General features: G+C 39.7%; 1 protein-coding gene across 14 annotated transcripts in view; it reads left to right on the top strand.

The window, feature by feature from the left end:
- NCALD (neurocalcin delta) overlaps positions 1-27,397 on the top strand; it is a 405,829-nt gene that overhangs the window by 233,213 nt on the left and 145,219 nt on the right. For 12 of the 14 annotated variants that reach the window (XM_034668398.1, XM_034668391.1, XM_034668395.1 and 9 more), the window contains one exon: positions 3,885-3,965. The exons of the other annotated variants lie outside the window; for them this stretch is intronic. Coding sequence is in view for 1 of the 12 variants with exons in the window: in XM_034668401.1 (XP_034524292.1) it covers positions 3,885-3,965 (81 nt within the window). In the remaining 11 variants the exon portion in view is untranslated. The remainder of the gene's footprint in view (positions 1-3,884; positions 3,966-27,397) is intronic. 14 annotated transcript variants of the gene reach the window in all.

Below are 27,397 nucleotides of genomic sequence, written 5' to 3'. Positions count from 1 at the left end.
GCAATTTTATCAGTCTTTCCTTCTGCAGTTAGTACTTTTGTGCCTTAAGAATTCCTTTCCCAATTGGAGATCCAAAATATGTTCTCCATGTTTTCTTCTACAAGTTTTCACATTTTGCTTTTCACGACTAAGTCCTAAATCCCTCTGGAATTGATCTTTGGGTATGGCTTCTCCTTGACTTTTGGCTCAGTGAATTATTCCAACCTTTGTGAGAGCTCTGCTGTCTTTTAACTCCATCTTCCTGGCCTTGACTGGCCTGATGCTTGCCCTGTCTCTTCAAATTGTGATTTTTTTTCCTTTTGGTATACTCTGTAATTTTTTCCTGATAGCCAGACACGATGTACCAGGTGATAGGAACTGCTGTAAATAGATCTTTAGTCATGTGGTGGTGAGGTTTTCAGGGAGAGGAGGCACTCTGTGCATCCTACGATTAGGTCTCAGTCTTTTAGGGAGCCCGTGTCTCTGGACTGTTACCTTCACAATGTTCTAGATTTTTTCTCCCCCTTTTCTCAGGATGGCTAGCGTTGGCTGAAGGTGAATAGTTCCCTTCTCCCACAGTGGAAGGCTAGAGAAGACTTCATCCAGTATTTCCCTTCTCCAGGTCAGTAGCTTCTCATAACATGCCAGCAGTTTAGGCTCTAGTTAACTAGTTTACTTGGAGGACAGGCCTTGTTAAGAACAGAGTGCTCTGGCATATTTCCAAATGGTTCCTTTTCCCCTTTGCATTCTGGAAGCTGGAGGAGGTTTTTGTCTGATATTGACTGTGGGAATCTGGTAGATGTCCTGGAAGTAAATCTTGCAGTATTGTGAGGGCCCCTCTTTGACTGGGTCCACCTAGTGCTTTAGTTGTCCCCACAGAGATTCCAGCAATTCTTTTTTTTTTTTTTAAGATTTTATTTATTTATTTGACAGAGAGAGACAGCCAGCGAGAGAGGGAACACAAGCAGGGGGAGTGGGAGAGGAAGAAGCAGGCTCCCAGCGGAGGAGCCTGATGTGGGGCTCGATCCCATAATGCCGGGATCACGCCCTGAGCCAAAGGCAGACGCTTAACGACTGCGCCACCCAGGTGCCCCAATTCCAGCAATTCTTAAATTACAATTCAGGTTTTCCTACCCCCACACTACTCCCTATGGCAGCTTCTGCTGGGAAGCCCCTGTCAGGGAAGCCAAGATTCCCTGTATTCCCCTGCTCCTCTTTCCAATCTTGGGAGCAGTGCTTTGCCCTGTGTCCTTCCCTCTCTTACAGATCCAAGAAGAGTGATTGAATTCGACCTGTTGTTAGGACAGAGTGGTGATTTCCAAGCTCCTTACATGTGGAACCAGACACCAAAACTCCTGTTCTGTCTTTTAAAACCTGGAGAAGGTCCAGGAAGAAACGTCAACCATGGCAAGATTTGGGAAGATGGCTAATTCTTCCTTAGGCACTTTGAAAGAAATGTTGGTCAAATGATGGGCTTCCTTTACTGTAGCCAAGGCATTCGTGTCTGAGCAGTTCTGCAAGTGCTTGAGTGGCACATGTTAAAAAGCTAAAGAAACCCAGAACAAAAGCAATGAATCTGTTCTCTCCATTTGAACTATGACTCAGATCATTTAAATGAGCTATTTGTTGAAAAAGAAAGCGTAAATTTAAAATGCCTGTTTGTATGGTATGCAGAGGACGATTCTGCTTTTGGGGACGCGCTGCCATTTATTGGAAATATCGCTGGACAAGGAGTCAGGAGTTCCGGGATTAAGCCTTGATCTGTCATTATGGGGTTGCGAAACCTCCTTGTATCCAAAGTATGTTCAGCTGCATGTAACAAGAATCCTTCTACAGTAGCTTAGCCAAATAGACGGTTTTGTTTTTTCTTTTCTTTCTTCTTCTTTTTTTTTTTTTTTTTCTCATGTAACAGCCCGGGAGCAGGCAAACCAGGCCCAGTGTAGTGGCTCCTTTTTTTCAGTTTAGTCTTCAGGGCATGTGGCTTTTGTCTTCATGCTTGTCACTTCATGACTGCAAGATACGTCTTTATCTCTGGCATTGTATCAATGTTTCAGGCATGAAGAAGAGGAAGGGCAAAGATTAATAAGCGAGTGGAGAACTCTTTTAAAGAGCTTTTCCGGGAGCCCTATGTAGTTACTTAAGCTTACATGGCCTGGGGCCCAAACTATTCCACCTGCCTGTCCTTAGCTGTAGTCTTTACAGGGCAAATTGCTCCCCTGAACAAAATCAAGGTTCTGTAAGGAAAAACCGGTAGACTAGGAATTGGTTAGGTAACCAGCAGTGTCTGCTCCACTCTCTAAGCTTCCAATGGGAATGGCGGTCCCCTCATCCCCACTCCCCACAGGGTTGTTTGTTTGGATGTCAAAATGGAAGATCAAATGCAAGAGGTCTTCATACACTATAAAATGTATTTCAGAAACACAGTGGAAATATTCTCTTTTTTAAAAGATGTATTTTTAATTAATTTGTTTGAGAGCAAGCAGGAGAGGTTGATACAAGTAGGGAGGAGGGGCAGAGGGAGAGGGAGAAGCAGACCCACCCACTGAGTAGGGAGCCTGATGTGGGGCTCGATCCTGGGACCCTGTGATCATCACCTGAGCTGAAGGCAGAGGCTTACCCGACTGAGCCACCCAGGGGCCCCCAGTGGAAATATTCTGACCTATTTGCTTAGACAGCAGATCCAATGTTAACAGAAAGTCCAACTGAATGTAAAGATTTGGGTAATCAATACCTCTTGAACCTCAGCTCATTCTCTTGTTGACATCTTTAAAGAGTGCAAGAACTTGTGTTTTCATGAATACGCATCCTCAAATACCTATCTTCAGATTATTGTCAGACGCTGTGGTGGACATTTGTTGATTTCCTCTGTGACAATCTCTTTTCCCTTCCTCTCAGTATCCTGAATGACCTTCCGTGTGATTTTTGTTTGGGATGATCCTACCCTGATCTCCAGGGATAAGCCTTGATTAGTTTGAAGTGATTCAGCAAAATATAGTGACTGCTTCAGTGATGGGCAATCTGAGTACCCCCAGAACCTGGGACTGCCAGGGTGCTAACACTGTCTTCTTGGAAGATACAGATGTAGTCTTGAACTGCTACAGCGAATATTTTTGTACCAAGGGGAGGCAGCCTGAGGTCAAAATCAATCTGCAGAGAATACCTGTGCCCAGGGAATTGCAGAGAATCAAAGGATGTAGTGAACCTCTGTTTTCCCAAAACCAGCCCTACATCTGGACATTGTTTTCCCCAGCTCAATAAACCACAATATTTCCTTGTTTTCTTATTTATTTGAATAAATGAGTTTGAATTGGGGTTTCTGTTATTTGTAGCCCAAAGATTCCTGAATGATAGTTTCCATATATGTTCCAGGAAAAAAAAATGTTTTTTAAATAATACATTACTTATATATGTATATATTTTAAAATAATATATTACTTAACATAGTATATATTTATGTATATATACACATGTATGTATGTATATTATATATATAATATATATTCATACATACATATATTGGTATGTATATGAGTTTATTTTGAGGTTTATAGTCCTTCCAGGATTAAGGCCATAAGGCCTGAATGTTACTAAGAAGGCCTGTTTCTCCCAGTAGTAAATGGCCTGCATAGCATCTATCTAGAGGATTTTTAACTGTGAAATATTAGGACCTGAGTCCCATACTTTTGGGGACTGTACTTATCACCCCTATAAAACAAGACTCGCCCCTGGGTACTTTGAGCCAAAGACCAATTAGGCTGAGATATGTCAGTGTTCTTGCAGGTGTGTTTCCTGTTTGCAAAGGCAACTACAGAAGAAATAAAAGTAACGGCCTTACATAAACTGCTTACTGAGCTGTCAAATGTTCAAGTAAAATATTCATTAATTATGAGAGATCTCAATTGCAGGGCCATAGAACTGCTGGTGATAAAATCTGTCGTGATACCGTGGAAGGCTCTGTGATCCAAGGTGCTACCTGCCTGCGTATTGTGAGTTCCTTTTTTAACCTCTTGAATGTCTGGGTTTTAAATGTGATTATTATTAAGTTATGATTGAATGCAAAATGTTGCATCTCCGTTAGGTTATTGTGTGTTTACATGTTTGTTATCTGGTAAATGACAAATGCTAGCTTATTAATCTGCCATCAAACCTTGGTCACAAGGTATATATTTCCACTTTAACTCTTGATGAATTTGTATGTTACTGACAAGAAAACCATGGTACATTCTCATTTTTTAAAAAATCTATTCTCTTCCGTGGTGACTCTGATTAAATGGAAACCTTATTTAAATGTAAGAAATTTACTTTAAAAGACAAAAACAAACAGGAGACATGATTAAGAAGTAAAAACCTGACTTTCTTCCTGGAAAAAAAAAAAGAAAGCAATATGTATGTGCCCTTCCTTACTTTCTAAATCTACTCTTTTGGTCTGGAAAATTGAAGAAGATATTGTGCAGCAAGTAGATGGCATTTTTTTCTTAATTCAGAAACAATTCTTTTGAAATTCTATTATGGTATAATTAGGGCAGCAGCACCGTAATAGTGGATTTCCTGTTAAGATAGGAACATTATTACTTTCCTAATTTGTTGATGTGGGTCTCAAAAGCCATCTCATTGAATATTTAGGAAATTGGCTTTTCAGGAAGGGAAATCTACTGGTATATGAAGTTCTTGGAAATTTTTCAAGATATGCTAATCGCCCCAGATGAGAGCCAGATAAGATTTATAGGCAAGGTAATAATATGGCTTAGGCCCTGGTAAAACTTCTTTGTGGCTGTTTGTAAACAAGGCATCAATATTAATCTAATGTTTACTTGACCAGATAGTTTTAAATGAAGAACAAATGGCAAAAATAAAATAAATGTGGGTAAGAACAAAACCTGATTTTGTATTTTCCTGAGGTTGCAGGGAAGGGAAATAAGTTGATGTAAAATGAAATTTAAGCGTACTCATTTCTTTCTCATCCCACTTTCTTTATCCCCATTAAGTTTCTATGGTTTAGGTGTTAGATGCACAACATGGTTTATCGGGATGTAACAAGAAAGTGAAAGTGAAAAGTCTGTATTCCGAATCTGATAGGCCAGTCCTTTTAATGAGATACATAGGACAGTAATAAAATATTTGAGGTTATGCTAAGCAAACTCTAATTTTTTTTTCTTCATATCATTGAGAACTGAGCCTCAACCCCAATACATTTCTTCTGGAGGCCGCGATAGAATTGCAGCCCTAGGGGCGGCCTGGGTGGCACAGCGGTTAAGCGTCTGACTTCGGCTCAGGGCGTGATCCCGGCATTATGGGATCGAGCCCCACATCAGGCTCCTCCACTATGAGCCTGCTTCTTCCTCTCCCACTCCCCCTGCTTGTGTTCCCTCTCTCGCTGGCTGTCTCTATCTCTGTCGAATAAATAAATAAAATCTTTAAAAAAAAAAAAAGAATTGCAGCCCTAGAGGCTCTTTCTTCTTGTGATAATCTTGTTGAAGTACTTAGGATTATCACAACCATAAACACAAAATAGCTATTGCATCAGTTCCTTGGATCTTTCTGACATGGAACTAAATAGGAAAATGTGTGTTCTTGCCTAAAAGACAGGAAAGCATGAGTATGATTAAATATAAGAACCATTCCCCTTGACATGGAAGTGCAGAGAATCAGTGTGTCTGCTATTAGCTTCTGGTGTCCCTGTCCCCCCTCAAGCATGCAGCTCTCTCTTCCTTGATCTCAGGGACAGGTCCCAGTGAGCCCCAGCTACGCTCTACTTCATTTCTGGTTTATGTGGAGCAAAGAGAACCTAAGCTTCTGGGGTTCGTGCTGCAGATTCAAGGCACCTTCCAAATCCAAAAGAGGACAATTTGGTTGAGAAATTGACAGGCAAGGTCTTGAAGCAGTGAAGGAGCTCTTTCTGCTCAATGACTGTTGTCTTGAGAGAGGAGTGGGCAGGGCAGGGGTGAGGATGCCCTCTGTAACAGAGGCTAACCTCCTCTCTGGGGCTTTCCAAATGGATAGCTGAAGTTAGCAAATACTGCCCCATTTCCTGTGCTTTCTGGAATTTTGTTCAAGAATTTCAGATACTCTCACCTAATGACAGAGATGCTGATAGCAATAGATAGGAAAGATATATGTAGAGAAACTATTTTAAGGTGAAGTATATGAATAGACTCCAGGTTTACAATTATTTCTGATTTCCTGTCACCTGGGTATCTCTCTTTAGCTCCTTTAGGCTAGAGTCATTTTGTCTGGATCCTTAAGAAATGCGTATCTTCCCCAAGGCTTCCTTTGTAACTAGCTTCTTAGTTACATGACATTACATGGAATTATATTTGTCTATAGTTTTCTGCACTAGAGACCCCTTTCCTTCTCCTCTTAAAAGATATTACTTTAATCCTTTTAGCCTGGGAGCTCACTACTCTTTATTTTCAATGTCCTATAAATTCTCCTCTATCAAAAAAAAAAAAAAACGCCTATTGCGTCTACAGAATATCTTTCATTCAAGAACAGTAATGAGGAGAGATTATCTCAGAGGCTGAGAACACAAGATGCCAAATATCTGGGGGATAATTAAAGTATGCTTCCAGATGTTTTCAGATAGAGACAAATACTGACCATCCAAATAATTGATTCCCTGACAACCATTTTCCACACAGTCATGTTCTTAATTTCAAAATAGCCAATAAATTCAGTGAAAAAAAATTATAAACCAAGCTTTTTTATTAGTATATAGAAAAAAGAATAGAAAAAGAGCAATTGATTTCTAGCAATTTTGCAACATGTAGACTTAGTGTCATGTAGACTTAAGAGCAGATAGTTTAGTGACAGTAGATAAATGATTCCAATTAACCAAAAGCATTGATTAAGCTCCTACCAATTTGAGTCCTAGTGGAGAACGATATAGTCTAACCTGGACTTGTATATTTGGTAGCATAATGTTCCTAGAAACAATTCATTTATTCATCCAATAAATATGTATCAAGTACTTGCTCTATGACAGGCACTGTGTTAAATGATAGTGATATTAATGGGGAACGAGACAGGCATGGTTCCTGCCTACAGTTGAGTGGTGTGGGATGGGATGGACATGGTAATCAAATAATGGCACACATTTTATGTGATCATTACTATGATCGGAAAAAAAACAAACATGGGAAACAGACCATACAGGCACTGTACTTAGATAAGTGGTCATCAGGGAAGACTTCCCTGAAGAAATCTGAAGAGGTTGGGAACATGGAGGAGAGTGCTTGGGGGAGGCCCTAAGGTAGTAGGGAACATAGCACTTACTGGGAACTGAACCAAGGCCAGTGTTGCTGGAGAGCAAGAGGGACACAATGTGAGGGAAAGCTAAAAAGGTGGCAGGGGCAGATGATGAAAGACTTAGTAGAGAATGAGTGAACATGAGTAGTTTCTAACTATTGTCTTCTATCACTAGTGTGAAAATAAAAGGAGTTTGTGATTCTATAATGACTGTACTCTTTGGGAGATGATATTCATTCACTCAGCCAATACACACAAGACAAAATCCCTGTTCACATGGATCCTAAATTCTAGTGGAACAAGCAGATCATATGCCAATAAGGAAATGTATAGGTTTTACAGCAAGTTTTTGTTTGTTCATGAGTGATGTGGTTAGTCTTTAGGTGAAGTTTAAAAAATAATTTCAAATATCTATTGTATTGCATCTAAGCATAGTGATTCCTTTGTTTAGTTAAGTAAAGTAATATGTTCTAGCAGCGCTAAGACCATGCTTAGCACGGATGTTCTTCAAGGTGCTTAATTCATAGTTAAAGACTTTGGAGAAACTCCAAGAGAGGAACATAAGAGAGGGAAGCCGTGAGATTTGTATTCTGGTTTCTGAGGATCTAGTGATACCACAGCCCTCCTTGCACCTTACCTCCTCTTCTTGGAGTGGTGGGTAGAGGATGAAGGGAGCAATAAAAAGACTTCAGTGAAAACAATGGAAGCTAACATTGATGGAGAAGGACACAAGAGGGAGAATATTTCAGAATCCATTTGTTTTAACACAGAGCTTAGTATGTTGTATTATACACTTAATATACTTTATAGATTTTGTACATTTACCATCTCTAAAAAAGATGCACATCTTAAAATCAATGTATACATTTAAGGAAAGGTGTTTCTTTGCCACATTTCCAAAGCTGTAATTGATGATGCATCTTAAAATAATCAATGACTTACAACTCAGAAAATCATACATATCTGGAACCTTCTCTGAGTTTTCAGTCATGCCTGTCTTTTCTGAAGATCTGCTTGAAGATTTCCTGATAGACAATGTTTCCATATCTGCATCTAAAGTATCACTATTGATGGAATTAAACCAGGGCACCTGTGAGAGTCACCTTCAGGTCTTGCTTGCAAAAATCAGAGGATAGTTCATTATAGCCAAGGAAGGCATAATAATGATCTGTTCCAGTCTCTGGGAACTTCTTTATTTCCAATATTCAGATTGCATGGATCAAAGTGATTATTTCCATGTATGCCAAGAAGAATAATGGAAATGTTGGTGGGATCCTTTAGTACAGGGTTTCTCAACTGCAGCACTGTTGACATTTTGGACCAGATCATTGTCGCGAGGGGCTGTCCCTACACTGTGGAGAATGTTTGGTAGCATTCTGGTGCCAGTAGTATCCCGCCATGTTGACAATCATTTCTTGCATTGCCAAATACCTCCAGGGAGGGGCAAACCCACTCCTGGTTGAGAACCACTGCTTTAGATATCATAATCAGTGAGTCCCTGTGCTGTGTTCTAGCTTTGTATTATGGTTATATTGCAAACATGTCCAATCCTAAATGCATAGCTTTCAGTTTAACAGGACGGTATCTTTATGATTCTATGGTTCTTACATCCCAATTAAAAATAATATTATGAAACCAGAATTAGAAGGGTAACGAATTAGATTTTTACTCAGTCAAACATGTGAAATCCTAATGTGGCAATACGTTTTTCTGTGGGGGGAGGGTGCCCACACTTTGAGAGCCTTGTTTTATTTGTTAAAATGTTATAAAATTTTACTCTCAAAGTTTAAAACTTACTTTGTGGCTCACCTATTTTTTTAAAAAGATACATTTATGGGAATCTTTAAAAGACTCCAGCTCAGTCAGGTGCAAGAATTAGTAGCCTTATAGTGACACATAGAAACTTGAGTGAGGCACATTTAATGAGTGCAATTCTAGTTTTATGGGAAGTTAAGAACAACAGCGAGAAGAAAGTGCCACTCTTGTGTCCTTTGTGATGGTACTTGACGTTTTAGTGTAAGTTATTACAATAATATATTGGTTTAGTGTTCTCTTAATATCTGTGGTTTAATCAAAGTTTCTGAAAATGGGAAGAATGCGCATTCTCTCTGTCACTGTTAAGAAATGGCATTTGAAAATCATCACTTCAATCATGCATGATTAGATCTTCTAAAGTGGTGTTTTACTATGCTGTGGTGCCTGGGAAGACTTAATATTGCATAAATTTACTTAGACATGTGACTAATATATGGCACCATTAGGGGAACTATTTTTTAAAATTCCTTTTTACTGTCATTATTTACTTTACCTCAGGGCCTCCTGCCTTAAAATGTTGCATATAGTTCAAATGAGACCAATATTATTTAGTAAAACAGAGCTTTCTTTCATTTCCTATCATGTTCAGGCATATTGAAAAACTACCAATTGGCTCAAAAATAAAGTTCTAATTCTTTTTCATGGTGCTTAAAGCTTTCTACTAACTGACTACAACCCACCTTTTCAGTTTCCTCTTCCTTACCTCCGTTTGCTCCTGTCCCCATATCACTCTCTGACAGCAATAAGCCAGATGGCCTGAGTAGCACAAGGAACATCTCCCTGCACTTTTCTGCCTTCTTAGCTCTTCTAGTGTTGTGACCTCTAACCCTGAAATTTGAATTCATGCTTAAGAATCATTTCTTCCATGGAACTTTCCCAAATGTTCTCAGTTGGAATTAAACTCTCTCCCTTTCTCCCCCCCCCACCCCCGTCTCACTCTCTCTCTGTCTCTCTTCCCCTCTGTTCCTCCCTCCTTCCTTCCTTTCCATCCCTCTTTCTCTCTTTCTTATCATGCTTGGAAAGCACTAGACTAGTACTTTTCAAACTATCCATGGGGACGGCTAGATTTTTTTTTAAATTTCCTATCCATCACATGCCAATATGTATCCTCTTGTCCATGACCAGTACTTAGACTGCTCTGTGTGAAGCTTACTATTCAAGTTCTGCATATACCCCATCTATACTCCATTTAATGAGATGAGTCCACTTGATCACACGTTTGGATGTTACAGCAATGTCCAACTACTGTAAAAATGTCTAAACAATTACTTGCAATATCTATACTTATCCTGTTGTGGTCTGATAAGAATAGTTCATGGGGTGGCTCTGGTCCACAGACACTTTAAATAGCACTGCTCCAGACTATAACCTTCATGAGGACAGGGCTCCGGTCTGCTTTTTTCATCATTATAATTCTAGCCCCTGGCATTGCCTGTCACATAGTAAACACACTTACTACATGTGGATGTATCATCCTATAGATAATAACACCTATCTCCAGAGTAGCTTGGATCAGATCTTGATCAATTTTTAGCACCTATAGGATTATCATGTCTTACTTATATCAGAAAATAGGAAGGAATGAGAATATCAGGCTGATTTATTTTTAAAAATACTGCTCTTTAGTGTAAAAGCTACTGAAATAAAACATACCCCCTTCCTCCTACTGCCGGTATGGCCTGTATAATTGAAGATCACTTGATCAATAATTTAATTTTCTTTCACTGTATAGTTGCAAAAAACTCCCTGCATTCATAGTCACTTAAGTAAAATAAAAGGAGTATAAAAGAAGTCTAGAACACTTCGCCTGTTAAATAGCAGTATTGAAAAATTGTTTGAGAGAAATGTATTCCTAGAAGACAAAAAACCTCACAAAAACGAAATATTTAAAACTTTTTTTTATGCCACTCAAGGGAACACATTGAAAGTTTTCAGCAGTCTTAAATTGTATTTCTGAAAATGAGAATCACATGGAGTTAATTTAACATCTACCACTATAATTTCTACTGGGAAAAACACCTGGGACATGAGTAACATTTTTCAAAATTTAAAATGTAATTGATTCAGAATAAATTACTTGATGATGCTATTGAACATAGATTTCTAAATTTCAGTAGCTCGAGAGTATCTTTCTGAAGTGGTAAGAAGTCACTGCAGTTGGATACTTTTCATTGAATATTTCATTATTTTAAAATTAACAGCCAAGAAAAACAACGACATTTACTATATGTTTTTCCCACCCTTATTAGCCACTTATTTTTCCATGGAACATTTGTTATTTCTGGGAAACATATGGCATACGACCAGAACCATAATTAGTAACAGTTTGATGTTATAGGAATTCAAATTTTGGCAATTTCTAGCTTCTCTAGATCAGTGACTTCCTCTGAAATATAAAAGCAGCAAATACAGATACTAAGGTTGCCTTCTGGAGTCAGTTTTTTCCTCCTTTACAAACTGAGGTATTTCCTTGTTTTGCCCAGGGAGGTATTTGAAGATTCTTGCAAATGCTCATATAACTCTGCTCCAGAGCCAAAAGGTGCCAGAAGGAGGCACTGTTTTAAGCACTTTGCATATATCAGCTTACTTAATCATTGCAAATAGAGGCAGGAAGACATTAATTTGCCAAAGTCATTTCAATGGGAAATTGTGGAGTTGAGATTTACCTTAGAAAGTCTGGCTCCAGACTCTGTGCTCTTTCAGACAGTGGTGTCTCTTGTGCAACATTGCTTGGCTATGGAGATGAAAAGTTCCAGAATTCCATTGGTAGAATCCTGCTGAAGAGGTTATTTTCTTGCAGACTATTTCTGTCTAATACTTAGTAGCTGGGAAGTGTTGGGTAACTGGGAATTCTGGGTAACTGGGGGGAAGGGGCAAGAAGCCATTAGTTGGCAGCTCATTCTGAGCAAGTTTCTAGCATCTATAAACCAAGAGGTAGTTGTCAACAACACAGGATCTGGGACTGGTCGGCAGAGTTGGTCACCTTCACACAGAATCCCCCAAAGCAGCACTACCTTTGAATCAGAAGGATGGATATTTGTAGAATCATTGTACTACAAATCTTTAAGGGTATGACATTTAAAATTCACAATTTTCAAACACTCCTTATATATACATATATAATAATCGAGAAGCAGCATTTTGGGGAAAGAATGTGTGCTTATTTATCAATTCATGTATTTTTTTTTAAATTTAAGACTTAAAGTACCATGGGAGAGGGGTTAGCAGAGAACCCTTAGACTTTCCAATAGGACATACACCACTGAGTTCTAATATGCATCACAGCTAGGGGACAAAGGATAATCATTTTTGCTTTGTGTTAGGAGCCATGGTTGCTGAGGCTGATTATTCACAGAAGGAAGGTAAAGCATCTCATCAATCTCAAAATGTAGTTTGTCATCCTTTGTTACTAATGGAGTTGTTAAGGACTGAAAATGCAACATTGCTTAGCAACATGCATCATAGTTATTTACTCTTTTGAGCAGCAGCGGCAGTAGCAACAAGTCTGTCTTATTAATGTCTTAGGGGCTATTTTCATTTCCTTTCATCTAAGCTTGCTCATATTCATTGCCGTGGTAGTAGTCCAAGTGCTCAGACCGTGGCTTGGTGGGGTAGGTTTAGGTATACTCCCTTAAGCACAGAAATGAGCCTGAATCCTGGTATTAGTTCAATCTAAAGCCAAAAGGAAATTAGGCAGTAGGTGAGAAAAAGTAGTGAAAGATTCCTACAACTCTAATGTTCTATATAAGTCTTCTAATTTTCCCTGCAGGCAAGTGTGTGATGGTGGTGATGTCACCCCTCTGAGATGTGGGAACTTGCTGTAATGCTCTTCAGACTTCTTTTGTTGGCTCTGGCCTTTCAGGCAATAATGAGAGTCCATAATAACCAAAAAACATAGATGATAATCCTTATATCCTCATAAGAAAAAGGTAACCAAAAAAACCCAAAAGAAATCATCTTTATTTCTTCCTAATGAAAAGGTGACTCTTTCACCAATAACAGTGCTAGTACCCCATTGGCATTTACACTTCACAAGTGTGTTGGAGAATGAGTTGGTGTCTGGGGAAAACTTGATCTGGATAAACTTCCACCGAGGCCCTCCTTTCTTCACCAAACTGGAATAGTAACTGTACATCTGAGAATCCTCGTATTCTCCTGTCCTCCCATTCCTGGCTGCCACAGTCAACCGAGTTTGGCCTCTTGAATCCTGGTGTTCTAACATGGCGTCTGTTCTGATGATGAGCAAGAAACCCAGGGGTTGGGACCATCATGCAGGAAATACTGTCTCTGGAGAGGCTTGAACAACTGTGGGAGGAAAGAGGGGCCAACCTTGTCGTATGAAAACAATGGGGACAGAATCGGTTCACTGCTAAAAAACAGAAGCAGCCATTCATCCTGGACGGGCAGATGTTCCACTTGGGACCGTCACCCAGTGATTGATGTTGTTCAATCCCAAAATATACAGAAGGGCTTTGGGGATTTGAATTAGCGAGTGGATTGTTCGATTCTTTGCCCCTCGTGGGGAAGGGTCCTGGAATGCGTGTATCTTCTTCTTGTAGTTTCAGTTTTCAGTGCTTTCCACATCCTTGGCTTTACTTTTGCTTTGTTGTGTCCTAGAATCACTAATTAATTATGGACCCAGTTCCTTCTGTGCACTTGCTAATTGGATGTTTTGGAAAATGCTCCATGCTGGCTTAAATAATAAGGAGACAATTAAAAGGCTGAGAGGTGCTGGGAAAGATAAAGAGGCCATGGCCATAGGAAATCCAGCAAATATCACCCAAGATATCTGTTACCCCAGTAACCAGGGGAGACAGAGCGCTGGGACAGAGCAGTTAGAAAAAAAAAAAAATCCTCACAATGAAGTGCTGAAAGGGACTGGGTCAGCAAGAGGGTCCATTGTTGAGAACATTTTCATGGAAGGAATTTTGTTTGAAGGCTGTGCTGGGTGGCAGCCCTGGCCAGCTGGTGCCCGCCTGTTGGGGAGGCAGCGTTCCCTAAAAACAGGAGGAAGGGTCAGGACTTTGAAGTCTGACATAATGACGTCTGTGTCTGGACACTGCCTTTTACTAACTGTGAGATTCAGAGCAAATGATTTTACCTCTCTGAGCATCCAGCTCTTCATCTGTGAAATGAAAAATTATCATACTTGTCTCATAGAATTGTGGTGAGGACTAAGTGGAATCAAGGTGGTGAGTGTCTAGACCACTTCCTGACACATAGCAAACTCTCAGTTCTGGCTAGCCATTATTATGATGCAGTTGTGTTTTCAATTAATGATGTAATTGTAACAAAGACATTAGCATAGGTAAGGTACTCAGCCTGACACAGCTCAGGAAGGGTTGACTTTAAAATACATTCATTGTAGGAGATTTAATATTCTCATTCCTTCCTTTCTACTCTTCTTTCTGGCCAGTTTGTTTTCTCCCCTTCTCCCTCAGCCCCCCTCTCCTTCTTCGGTAGAGGAGAATAATTTAAAAATTGAGTAAGAAAAGTACAGCTGTTCAGCCAGGGGCTTTGGTTTGGTGAAGGAGGCTACCAGACCACAGCTGGCCAAATAACCCATGGGAATCATTCCCAAAGTACAGTCTATCGTTCTGTGCCACTACTTATTTGTCATTTAGATATGGGTAATTTGCAATTCAGATTCTAGATTTTTCTCCCTCATTAGAATGTAAACCTCCAAGACAGCAAGGATTTTTGTCTCTTTTGTTCACTGTTAATTCTCTAGTATCTAAAACTAGTCTATGCACATGGTATGTACCCAGTGAATATTAGTTGGAGGGACAGTAGGAGGAAGGGAGAAGGGAAGAAATGAAGGAAGGAAAGAAGGGAAGAAGGAAGGGAAGAAGGAAGGAAAGACAGATGAATGAACTTTACCTAGCAGATCTTAAGGCCAAAAAGAAAAAAAAGGGGGGGGGGTATTAGAAAGGAGACTCTCCTGGCTAGTCTAACAGGTTGACAGACAGAGGAGCCCTATAAGTGTTCAAATAGCAAACATTTAGTGAGCACTTGTACCTGGCACTGAACCAGGTGATAGCGAGGTAACAAAAAATAAGATGCCATCGTTGCTACCAGGGACAGAGGTCTAGGAGGGATCCAGATGGTTTTAAATGTGATAAAACTGAGATAGCCTTTGGAGTAAAGTGGATAATTTGTGTGTCATCAGATTATAAAGGGTAGAAAATAGTATCAAACATGTAAGTGCTGTATTAGTTTTCTAGGGCTGCCATAACTAAGTATCACAAACTGGTGGCTTCAAACAACAGGAGGTTACTCTGTCACAGTTCTGGAGGCTAGAAGTCGGCCATCAAGGTGTTGGTAGGACAGCGCTCCTTCCAGAGGCTTTAGGGGTGAATACTTCCTTGTCTCTTTCATCTCTGGTAGCCTCCCAAGGTTCCTTGGTTTGTGGCACTATAACTCTAATCTCCACTTCTGTCTTCCCTTGTCTGTCTTTTTTTGTGTGTCTCTGTCTTCTCCTTTTCATCTAAGGGCTCTAGTCATATTCGATTAAGGATATTCCTGTATGACCTCATCTTAGCTAATTATGCCTGCCACGACCCCATTTTCAAATCAGGTCATTCTGAGGTACTGTGTGTTAAGACTTCAACGTATCTTTTGTGGGGACACAATTCAACCCATAACAGTTGCTAATCTAGGGTTTTAGAGACAAGGTGGAGCCTTTAAGTTGACACCAGGTGTCAATATTAAGCCAGTTGATTCAGAGTAGCTCTGGGGATATCAGTATAATCTTATATTTACACTGAAAATATATATATATGTACATGTACACAAATATGCACACATATATGTATGTATGCATGTATATATACTCCTATACAAACATATATGTACATATTTTATATATATACAAATACACACAGAAATTAATATTGATATATGTGTATAGATGAATTCATATACATACATATATTTTCTGGCTGTCTATTGAGAGAGCCTAGAAGCAGTGACACCCCAGTAAAGATGAACCCACCCAGCTCCCACATCTTGGTTTCTAATTACCCTTCTCCAGTCAAAAAACCAGGGGGTACATGGAGGAATGGCTGATTGTAGAGCTAAGGCAGGGAAAATGCGAGATAAATGTGGATTTATATACATATAAACCTATATTATATATAAACCTTATAATGCAGAAAATTTGAAAGTGCTAAAAAAAACCTTATTTTTTTTTTTAAGGATAGAGCATGTCAAAAGGATACAGGAGTCAACCTCAAAGTTCTCTATAAATAAAGCTGAAACAATTTGAGCAAAAAATAAAGTAATAACAATATTAGATTATAACTGAAAGAATAAAATAAATATTCAGGAGCCCACAGTGATATAAATAAATGATTAAGTAAATAAATGGAAGAGAAAGAGCATGTTTTTAACAGATGAATTCTAAACTATAAATGTAGAAGAAATATGGGCAATAAAAAATCATCATTAGGACATTACAGCAATAATTGCTGCAGGCAAGATCCACTGGCAAATCCTAAGATCATCTGGCAAACATTTAAGGAGAAAGAGAATATTTGCATAGCTTCAATGTATTTCTCTCAAAATATTTACTAACGACGGTGGTAGTTTTAATATATGTCACAGATACTTTGATAGTTCTTCATCCAGGAGGTGGAGCTTAATTTTCTGTGGGTATAGGCTGGACTTAATGACATGCTTCTAACAAACAGAGCATGGAAAGGAAGAGAGAAAATTTTCAGTGGGTAAACCTCACAGACACCACTTTAAGCAGGTGATCAAGGTTAATGTCACTGTTGATAAGTCATACTGATAGCATTTATCCATTAATATGATGCAATGAGAAGAGCACTTCTTTCCCCAAATCCCTGATCCCAGTCTAATCATGAGACGAACCCAAATTGAGGGAAAGTTTGCACAATACTTGACCTCTTCTAAAGTATCAAAGTCATGAAAAACTCTTAAGACAAGAAGCTGTCACAACTTGGAGGAGACTCAGGGGAGCTCATGACAAATGCAGTATGATATCCTAGGCTGTATCCTAGAAGAAGAACAACAAAACAATGAAAAAAAAATGGAGGAAATCCAAGTAAAGCCTGTAGTTTACTTAATAGTGCTGTACCAATACGAATTTCTTAGTTTTGATAACTACACCGTGACTGTGCAAAATGTTAGCAATAGCTGGGTAAGGGGTATGTGGGAACTGTCTATACATACTACCTTTGAAACTTTTCTGTAAACTAAAATTATTCCAAGATAAAATATTTTCTTTTTTTTTTTTCCAAATAAACCATTTTAAAAGAGGGCTCTGTGAAGAACACTCTCTCTATAGCAATATTATCAGACTGTCCTAGTGATAGTTCTCTGCTTATGTCACTTCCTCTGGCCCTTTTGCCAGGAGGAGATACAGCTATTAGTCCCACCTTTTGGCTGAATCCCCCCAAAAGTTGTCATACTGGCCTGCAAATCCTGATAGAGTTTCCCCCGCCACCTTATATTGCCTCTCTGGTTTTACCTCCTGCTACTCTCTTAAATCTAGCTAGATAGAATCCAAAATAAATAAGACTTAGGTGTCAGAAAGACTCATCTTTAATGTATAGAAAGATTTAGAATGAGCAAACTTTGGGCTTTGAGTTCTAGCTCTGCTACTATTCACGGGGATGATATTAACCAAATTGTGTGACCTCTCTGGGCTTTTTAGCTTCTAAACTGAGAGGATTTTATCAAAGTGCTTCTAATTGTAAATCAATGGTAATGTGATCCTTGGTTATAGCAGGATATGAATTTGATTTATCCATTCAGAAACATTTCTTATATATTTTGGTCCCTGGTGTGAAATTGTGAATCCCATCCTCGGTAACAGCTGCATTCCCACCCTCTGCCCTAAGCTCAGGGCTTTAAAAGGAAGGAGGAGGTATGGCCAGGAGCTGACATCATGCTCCATTCTTCCTAGTTTCAAATCATTTCCATTAAACAGCGTTGCCCAAGCTTTAGTCATCCGTGTCCCAGCTTCATGATTTTTACCATATCCACATTCCATCTGTACTATTTTTTACTTAGTGTCTTTCTTTAAAACACTCCCTTTTATATTTGAACTTACATTTGCCCTAAGCAGTAATAGCTGTGAAGTTACAGATTTGAAATGACAGTTGTATTTTTTATAATGCACGTTACAAACAGACAACCGAAGTCTGCCATAACTAGGCCCTACCTCAAATTGTCTTGAGTAACACCAGTGAGATGCACTCCGCACTTTGGGAAACACCTCCATGAAGGTGAGGGGCAGAGCCCTGGAGATTTCACTGTTGTCAGTGTCCCTCCCCCAGTGATCTTAAAGCTTGGGAAGATAGAAAAAGCCATTGTCTCAATGAAAATATTGGGGACCCCATTCTAAGACATTGGGGATTGTTTGCTCTATTTTGGTTTGGAATGTAGTACAGAAATGACTGAGCCTTCCCTTTGTGGAAGAGGCCCCAAGGAGCGGTAAGGAGGAGACAAAGGTGTTTTTCTGGCTTAAAAGATGGGAGCGAATGGCAGAGGAAAGGGCTGAAGAGAAAGTAATTAACTGGAATAAGATAAAGTAGCAGGAAAACAAAGGGGGTGGTGGTGGAGAATACTGGAGGGAAGTGCAGTTGCTCACAGAAGCAAAGCATTAAAAGAAAGGTGGGAGACTTTGTAGAGATCCTCCTTTTTTTTGTCTCCCAGACTGTCATTCATGGTGTGAGAACTGATTCAATACACTTGAGGGGCAGCTTGAAGGGCCCAAGAAATGGTGTTCCTCAATAAACTTGCTGCTAATGGGATCGTGCTCTGAACATAGGACGCATGGCTTTGGCACGAAAAATGGATTTAATGCTATCAGATAGAAGGAGTTAGAAAAGTCTAGATTTTCTCTAGAATCCTTTCACACTTAATAAAGAGAGGGAAGGACCTTTGTTTGCTTCGTCATAATACAGATCTGATTGATTCAAATCCACAAAGGGGCAAGGGTCAGTCATATTTAAAGAATAATTATTTTTTTAAAACTCTGAATTCCAAAGGATTAAAATATCTCTCTGTTTGGGAAGATCTCCCCTGGCACACAGCTGAAGTAAGTGCCTGCAGATAGTCACAGCCCTGTTGTATGTGTGTTGGGGGGGTGCTTGGTGTTGGGGTCCAACATGCATTGTGCTGGACTCCTATAAAAGCTGCTGAGTCCTGGGGTGCCTGGGTGGCTCAGTCAGTTGGATGTCTGCTTTCAGCTCGGGTCATGATCCCAGGGTCCCGGGATCGAGCCCCCCCTTCGGGCTCCTTGCTTGGTGGGGAGCCTGCTTTTCCTTCTGAGGCTCCCCCTGCTTGTGCTTGCTCTGTCTCTCTCTCTCTTAAATAAATAAATAAATAAATAAATAAATAAATAAATAAATAAAATCTTAGGGGGAGGAAAAAAGCTTCTGAGTCCCTTTTTCAATCAGGAAAAATTTCTATGTTGCTTTGTATTTTTCCAGATTTTTCTATTTAAAAATAGTGCTCTCTAAAAGGGAGTGCTGATATGGTTTCTATCCTTTCCAAGAGAGGACAGGAACTAGGAGGCTCTGAGGAGACTGGGTATGGTTCATACATTCAAGAGAACAGAGTCGGCCACAAGACAAGAAGCTCTCTGTCAAACTGAGCCAAGAGTGCTATTGATTACCCTTTCCTGAGATGAAATTAGGAAAAACGCAAGAATTAAATTGCACTCAAAGTACATGAAATGCAGCCTCGTATACTGTTCTTCTAAAACCTCAACTAGGATATTTATAATAAGGTTTTGTTTTCCTTCCAGACTTGAGAGAACAGTCATCTGAAATTGTATTTGCTGGTCAATTTCTGCAAGATGTTCTTTAGATAACTTACGAAAACTTGTTTCTTTCTCCTTTTTTTCTCTTTTTGTGAGAGCACTGTACCTTGAAGTGCCCTTTCCTCTTTACCTATTTTCTCTTCTACATTTTATACTTGGCTCTCTTTAGAAGCAGACCCATGGACAAAGTCTTATTTCTCCAGGCCTTTCCCTTCCAAAAGGAGGGAGAGAGAGAGAGAGAGAGAGAGAGAGAGAAAACACATGAAATCACTTTTGCACATGCCTTGACTTTTCAGAATTTTCAAGACTATGTCAAGGCTTTGACCAAGTCAAACCTTTGTACAGAGTGAATCTCAGCAGCAGGCTTGGTGAGTCGGCCTCTTCCAGAAGAGCATTCATCACGTGGTATGGGCCAGTGAGTTAATATGCATTTGATAGCTCAGCTCATGGACCTTGGCTGGATCCTGGAATGATTCAAGCAAAGTGACAACTTAGATCATTGGACCAGGGGAAAAAAAAATAAAGTAGATTCTTTCATGTGATTTTGATTTTTGTTTGTTTACTTTTTATGAACTTTATGTGAACAAAGTGACTTGTAGCAAATATATGTACAACCAAATCAAAATTGAAGAGAATCTCCTGAGATAAAGCAGAAACTGTGGGGAAATATTTTCTTATTAGGTATTTGTTCCGCCAAAACCCTCATTTCCAGCACTGCTTTCTAGTAGGGAAAGGAGTCATTGTTCTGTAAACCTAAGCCACGGAAGCAAACACATTTATGATGGGGGAAATGTTCCTTAAGGATATGAGTTTGAGGACTCTGAGTTAAAGGGCCAGGACATCCAATACAGCCCTCCTTTTTCCTGGTGAATTACCATTGTGCCCATGCTGATGACCTGGTGTATTTTCTGTTTTTAATTTCCTTAATTTTTGAACTGTAGAATAACATATTTTGGTGTCTGTTTCCTGGGAACAGTAAATTAAGTAAATATTTGAGAAATTTGATACAGAAAATTTGGTTCAAATCTTGTCAAAAAGATGCATGAAAGTCCCAATAAAATGTTGTTCTTCTTTGTATCTGGTTTATCATGATTTGATGAAATTATTCCTTATAGCCCCATCCTGAATAATTTTATAACTTCAGCGTAAGTGGATGGATTACTTGAGTACTGTTGCACTAACAATACCTGGCATTTTGGCCACTGCGCGGACATAACATGTGAAGCTTAAAATATATGTGTAAGCTATGGTTTAAGTCTTTCATGGAAACAGTATCTTTTGAGCCTCTATCACTATAAATTAGTATTTGATGGTGCCTGAGGCAAAAGTACAGATGGAAGCCTGAGCTGGCAGTCCCTCACTTTCTCTTCCCTTCCCATCTCTGACCCCTCGCAAGAGGCCTCCCATGCAAGCATGTTGTATTAGTCTCCTGTAGCTTCTGTGACAAATTGCCACAAACTTAGTGGCTTAAAATAACTCCAGTTTATTATCTTGTCATTCCAAAAGTCAGAAATCTAAACTCAAGCAAGGTCTTCACAGGGCTTCATCCTTCTGGAGGCCCTGAGGGGACACTCTATTCCCTTGCCTTTTTTAGCTTCTATAAGCTGCCTACATTCCTTGGCTCATGGCCCCCTTAGTCTCATCATTCCAAGCTCTTGTCTTCATCGAAGACTCTGATCTTCCTGCTTCCCTCTTATAAGCACTCTGACGATTACTGGGCCTATCCGGATACTCCAGGATAATCTTTTCATCCTAAAATCCTTAACCTCTTCATATCTGTAAAGTCCCTTTTACCGTGTGAAGTAACATATTCACAGGTTCTAGGGACTAGGCTGTGGATTTCTTTGGGGGGCCAACCATACATGTGAACTTTCCAGTCCTGCATTTTTAAGCTCCATCTTCTTACCCACCCCCTGACACACAAAAGAGCTGCCCTGCCTGCCCTTAACCACAGCAGCACTACTGGTCTGCCCTTGGGAGGGCCAACCCAGGCAAGGGCTCACCCAGGTCCTAGAAGTGGCTCAGACCAATTGGACAGGAAATTCTGGGGTCCTTGGCTGGAATGTAGTCTAGACTTAGAAGAAGGTCAGTGCAAAGTTGATGTGGGCACATGCCCTTGGCTCATGGACTCCTTAACTCACGAGGAGTAGTGCAGCCAAAAGAAGACCTCTAAAGCTAGAGGTTCAGAGCAGGGACCAGTCTTGCCTCCAGAAGCCAGATGGGTGACATAATTGGATGTCTGGGGGTGGATTGTGTAAAACGGAGACTGTCTGCCCCTTCTAAAGGAAGCAGCACTAATACGGTCTCAGAGGAAGGGGCCCCGTGTTGCATTTTTTTGATTCTTTTGGACAAAGCTAGAAATCTGTTCTTATTTTATTTTAAACACTGTACAAGAAAAAAAAAGTACACAGGGCCACTCAGCTCTCCAATTTGTAACTACCCTCTAGATTAAAGGAATAAGCACAGGGGGCGCCTGGGTGGCACAGCGGTTAAACGTCTGCCTTCGGCTCAGGGCGTGATCCTGGCGTTATGGGATCGAGCCCCACATCAGGCTCTTCCTCTATGAGCCTGCTTCTTCCTCTCCCATTCCCCCTGCTTGTGTTCCCTCTCTCCCTGGCTGTCTCTATCTCTGTTGAATAAAGAAATTAAAAAATCTTTAAAAAAAAATAAATAAAGGAATAAGCACAGATTCCCTAGGAATAAACACTATATTGTATGAGTGAGCAATGAATGTAGCTGCTAAGTTCAGAGATGATGCATTAATTAAATTACTCAAAGCTGGAAAATCCATCCCTAATTGTGCCACATTGTCCAATAGGCTCATCAGAAATTTAGCAGGAAGTTTAAATGACAATAAGATAAATATTAATGAAATGCCAACAACACGGCAACGCCTTCAATTTGGTATAAACTTTTTCCCATTGTGAATTTCACAGAGAAAAAGTCTACAAATTAAAACTCCAAAGTTAAAGTCCAACAGAATTAAGGTCCAAAATCAAAAGCTCTTGCCCTTGAGAGTTAAAAGTCCAACAAAATCAAAGTTCCAATCATTAAGGTTTAAAATTACTTCTGTATGTTTGAAATTACTTCAAAAATTTCTGAGAAATTGCTTCACAGTCATTTAGTCACTCAACAAATAATTATTGAGCTTTTCCAATGTGCCAAGCACTGTGTTAGTTAGTCAAGATACAGCAGTGAGCAAAACACAAAAAAACCATTCCATTACGGAGTTTGTATTTAAGATACTAAAACACGCAAAAGTGCATGAGCAGGCATTTGAACAGATGCGTTTGGAGTTTAGGGGAGAGGGGCCAAGTTGGAGATATAAATTTAGCAATTATCAGTATATAGATTTTATTTAAAGCCATAACACTGGATGACAAAATCTTAATTTCTGTTTTGCCAGAATTCAGTAAGTCTATCATCTACCATACTGGAGATGAGAACCTGTGAATCCAAACTTAAGGGGAGAAATACACACCCACTATCACCATCAGAAAGAGGAGGGATGGTGGGGGGAGAGAGAGAGACGAGCCCTGCAACCCTAAGCAGATGCCGAGAGCATACAGGAGTAGATACTTCCTGTAGGCAGTTAATACCCCAAAGAGAAAAAATAAATAAAGTAAGGAAGGAAGGGCTGCTTCTTATCAGCCTGCTTGGTTCCTATCTTCAAAGTTCTGATTCAAGAAAACATTGTTTCTCCCCTAGGACAGTGAGGCAGGGAGGAGAGAGGCTAGGAATATTGCTCCAGAAGTCCTCCGAAGAGGGATTTGACCCCCACACTCCAAGGCCCAACAAACACAACAGGAAGGGAAATTCAAACTATTGTATTTGGTTGATTCTTTGGTGTAAGTCTGATTGGAAACAATGATAAAAATTTCTTTGGGAAAGATGAAATTAAGAACAAGGGAGCTTTCATTATTCAAAATCTCTTATTCTGGAAAATCAAGCACTGGGTGCGGAGTATTGATGCACATAATCTTAAATGCACATGTGTACAGGTCTGTCAACGATCGAGGAGAAACCAGAAGCCACTGTCATGTTGAGTCCCTGAGTCCAACCTGCTGTTGGGAGGGATTGAGTTACATACTCCTCACCAATCTTCATGATAAACCCATGAACAGTTCCATTTGGAGCCATCCATTCAAGATACATAAAGGTTACAAGTACTCTTTGTCCTTCTAGGAAATTAGAACAATCCTATCAGGTCATAATAATATGGGTGTTCTTGTCAAATCTTTATAAAGAAGCTGTTTCTTGTTACCTTAAATGCTTAGCTCCCCTCTGTCTCCTGGTTTTTCCCTTTTCTTCCATCAGCATCTAAGAGTGCAGTCTTCCATACAGGTGTTCATAATTAATCCCATTGACCCTAGTCAGCACTGGCATCCCAGCACCTAATATGCATGGTGGTTCTTATGGGTCATAGTTCTGTTTTCTCCTTGGATGTTGATATCCATGTATGAAGAGTAGATGCATTTTCACTCATTGTGTTAGCCTCTCGGAAAGAGACTGGAGCTTAGAATTGCCTTTGCAAGCGACTTGAAGAAAAAAGCTCTGTATTTCCTAAGTCACCATAAGGGAGTAAGTAGACTTGCTTCATGTGTCTTATAAGGTCAGTTGAGATTAATTGGGGCTGCAGTATGTGAAAATGCTTTCAAAATTACATAATGCTGTCTGATTTAAGGGGGTGTTCTGTTTGCCGATTAACGTAGTTCAGTTCTCTGTCCTCCTGCCCGTTAGAGTTACCTCAATCTCCTCAAAATGCTTTTGTGCTTTTTAAAGCACTTAATGGCTACCTGCTATGATATTAATATATGTGGACCGATAAGGCATTTAAAATTCCATTTCCATGGAGGAATGGGAACCTGCCCTCCAAAGGTGTCATCCCTAAATTTCCAATACTCTATTTAAGAATACCCACCGCAGAATGCAATGCTAGCCTAAATCCTCCTGGCTGGTGGGAAGAAGCAGATGATAGAGGAAGCCTGTTTTTTTTTTTCAAGTGAGAAACATGGTTTTGAGACATTTCAAAAGAAAGGGGAGGAGATCCAATCTTTCTAAAAATTCAAAGCATGTCTTTGGCAGAGGCCAAGCTGACAAATGAAAGGAAACTTCATCCCTACAGTTACAGAACCAATATCCAGATTGAGTGAATCAATCTGGTTGGTCAAAGAAAAACCTCAGAGTTGAGAAAAAAAATAGTCATGACTGACAGATATGCTCCATTCTTCAAACTCACACCTCACGTCCTGATGAAAGTCAATGAGAAGGCTGTTGGAGTGAGGGGCTGGGGAGCTTGACGGAAGTTTCAAGAAGCCAAGCCTGAGCTGGTGGAATAGAAGGCTCTAGGGTCAGCCTTCTTGAATTTGAACCCAACATCACTGCTGAGCAGCTATGAGGACTTACAGACTTGACCTTCCTTCCTGTACATGCACTTTCTCATCTATAAGGTGAGCATAACAGAAGCTCCTGCCATATCAGGTTGTGAAGATTTAATGAAATAATATGGAAAAGTTTTAGCAGAGTACTTGAGAAATAGCAAATGCTTAACAAACATCTACCATTATTAATGCTTTTTTTAAAAAAGTATGAACTAGCAGAGAAAACTGGAAAAAGTTTTCTTTTAGTCATGTGGCATTAATCCCAGGGAGCCAGGAGGAAGACATGTGATCAGTCTTTGGCTCCTCCTAAAATACTGAAAGCGTTTTCTATTTGTCCGTGTTAGGGAAAAGTAATGTCAAAATAAACGCTATGTCACAGTAGTCAACGTTATGAGAAATGTGCAAAGTTGTGCTTGGGTTTTTCTCATTTTAAAAATAGTTATGCAAATTGTGTTCCTTTTTATTATGCTATTAGCAGTTAATCACTAGTTAATATTTGCTTGTAATTTGAGTAGATAATTTTTAGGAAAAGCATAGTAAAGTGAAACACATGCTAAGCATTTTCTAACTTTTGTCCAAGACTTAGAAAGACCAAGCCTAGGGGCACCTGGGTGGCATAGTTGGTTGAGTGTCTGACTCTTGGTTTCAGCTCAGGTCTGATCTCTGAGTCGTGGGATCAAGCCCTGAGTTGGGCTTGGGATTCTCTCTCCCTCTCCCTCTGCCCCTCTGCCTCACGCTCTTTCTCTCACTCTCTCAAATAAATAAATAAATCTTTAAAATATAAAAAAGAAAGATAAACCCTAAGGATGACTTCATGGATCATAATTAAGAAAACACTATTCATTTGGAACCAGCTACCAAGTTATAAGCTTTGTGCCTATGGCCTCAAAAGGATAATTGGCTTAGGGGAAATCCATTAAGTCCCAGAAAATGTCATAATTGCATAGTAGTGCATTAATTATTATACAGATATACTTTAACTTACATAAAAACTATTCCTGAACAACTGTGCCTAACAAAATTTTTATAATTCGTTTCCCATTTAATGTACATTATAATATCTGTGAAACATTGTCTTTGTTTCTGATGGATTTTAACTCACAGTAATTCCTTATTCTTTGTCGGATGTGGTAGTTAAAAGCCTATAAATGAATTCTTAGTGACATTAGGGAACATAGCAGTCTTGTTTGCTATTTAAGGGCAGTCTGGAGATGAACCCTTTTGCAAATTTAAGGAATTTTTTTTGGTAATGACAATTATGTAATCATGAGATATTAAGTGATTAAAAGTTCTCCAAGAGCAAGAATTATATCTTCTACCTATCACAGCACCTTACAGTGAAAAAATATAGCAAAAGCAGTTCTTGGGGAGGGGGAGAAGTTTATAGTGGTAAACGCTTGCATTAAGAGGCAGGAAAGTTCTCAAATAAGCACTCTAACTTTACACCTCAAGGAACTAGAAAAAGAACTGTGCCCAAAGTCAATAGAAGGAAAAGAAATAAATAGATGGGGGGAATAAATGAAATTGAGATTAAAAAGACAATAGAGGGGCGCCTGGGTGGCTCAGTCATTAAGCGTCTGCCTTCGGTTCAAGGTGTGATCCCAGAGTCCTGGGATCGAGCCCCACATCAGGCTCCTCAGCTAGGAGCCTGCTTCTTTCTCTTCCACTCCCCTTCCTTGTGTTCCCTCTCTTGCTGGCTGTCTCTCTCTGTCAAATAAATAAATAAATAAATAAAATCTTTAAAAAAAAAGACAATAGAAAAGATCAATGAAACCAAGAGCTGTTTTTTTTTTTTTAAGATTTTATTTATTCAAGAGAGAGCGTGCAAGAGTGGGGAGGGGCAGAGGGAGAAGCAGGCTCCCCACTGAGCAGGGAGCTAGCCCCTCAATCCCAGGACCCTGGGGATCATGACCCAAGCGGAAGGCAGAGGCTTAACCAACTGAACCACCCAGGCATCCCCCTAAGAGCTGGTTTTTTAAAAGATAAACAAAACTGAGGGCTTCAGAGGGGAGGGGGAANAGATTCTTGTTTAAAATGAAACAAACTGAGGGCTTTGGGGGAGGGGGGATTGGGATAGGCCGGTGATGGGTAGTAAGGAGGGCACGTATTGCATGGAGCACTGGGTGTTATACGCAACTAATGAATCATGGAATGCTACATCAAAAACTAAGGATGTACCATA

This window comes from Ailuropoda melanoleuca, chromosome 9 (assembly GCF_002007445.2).
Source record: "Ailuropoda melanoleuca isolate Jingjing chromosome 9, ASM200744v2, whole genome shotgun sequence".
Taxonomy (NCBI): Eukaryota; Metazoa; Chordata; class Mammalia; order Carnivora; family Ursidae; genus Ailuropoda; species Ailuropoda melanoleuca.
The sequence above is the reverse complement of the archived record's forward strand: the minus strand, read 5'-3'. Positions and strand labels throughout refer to the sequence as shown.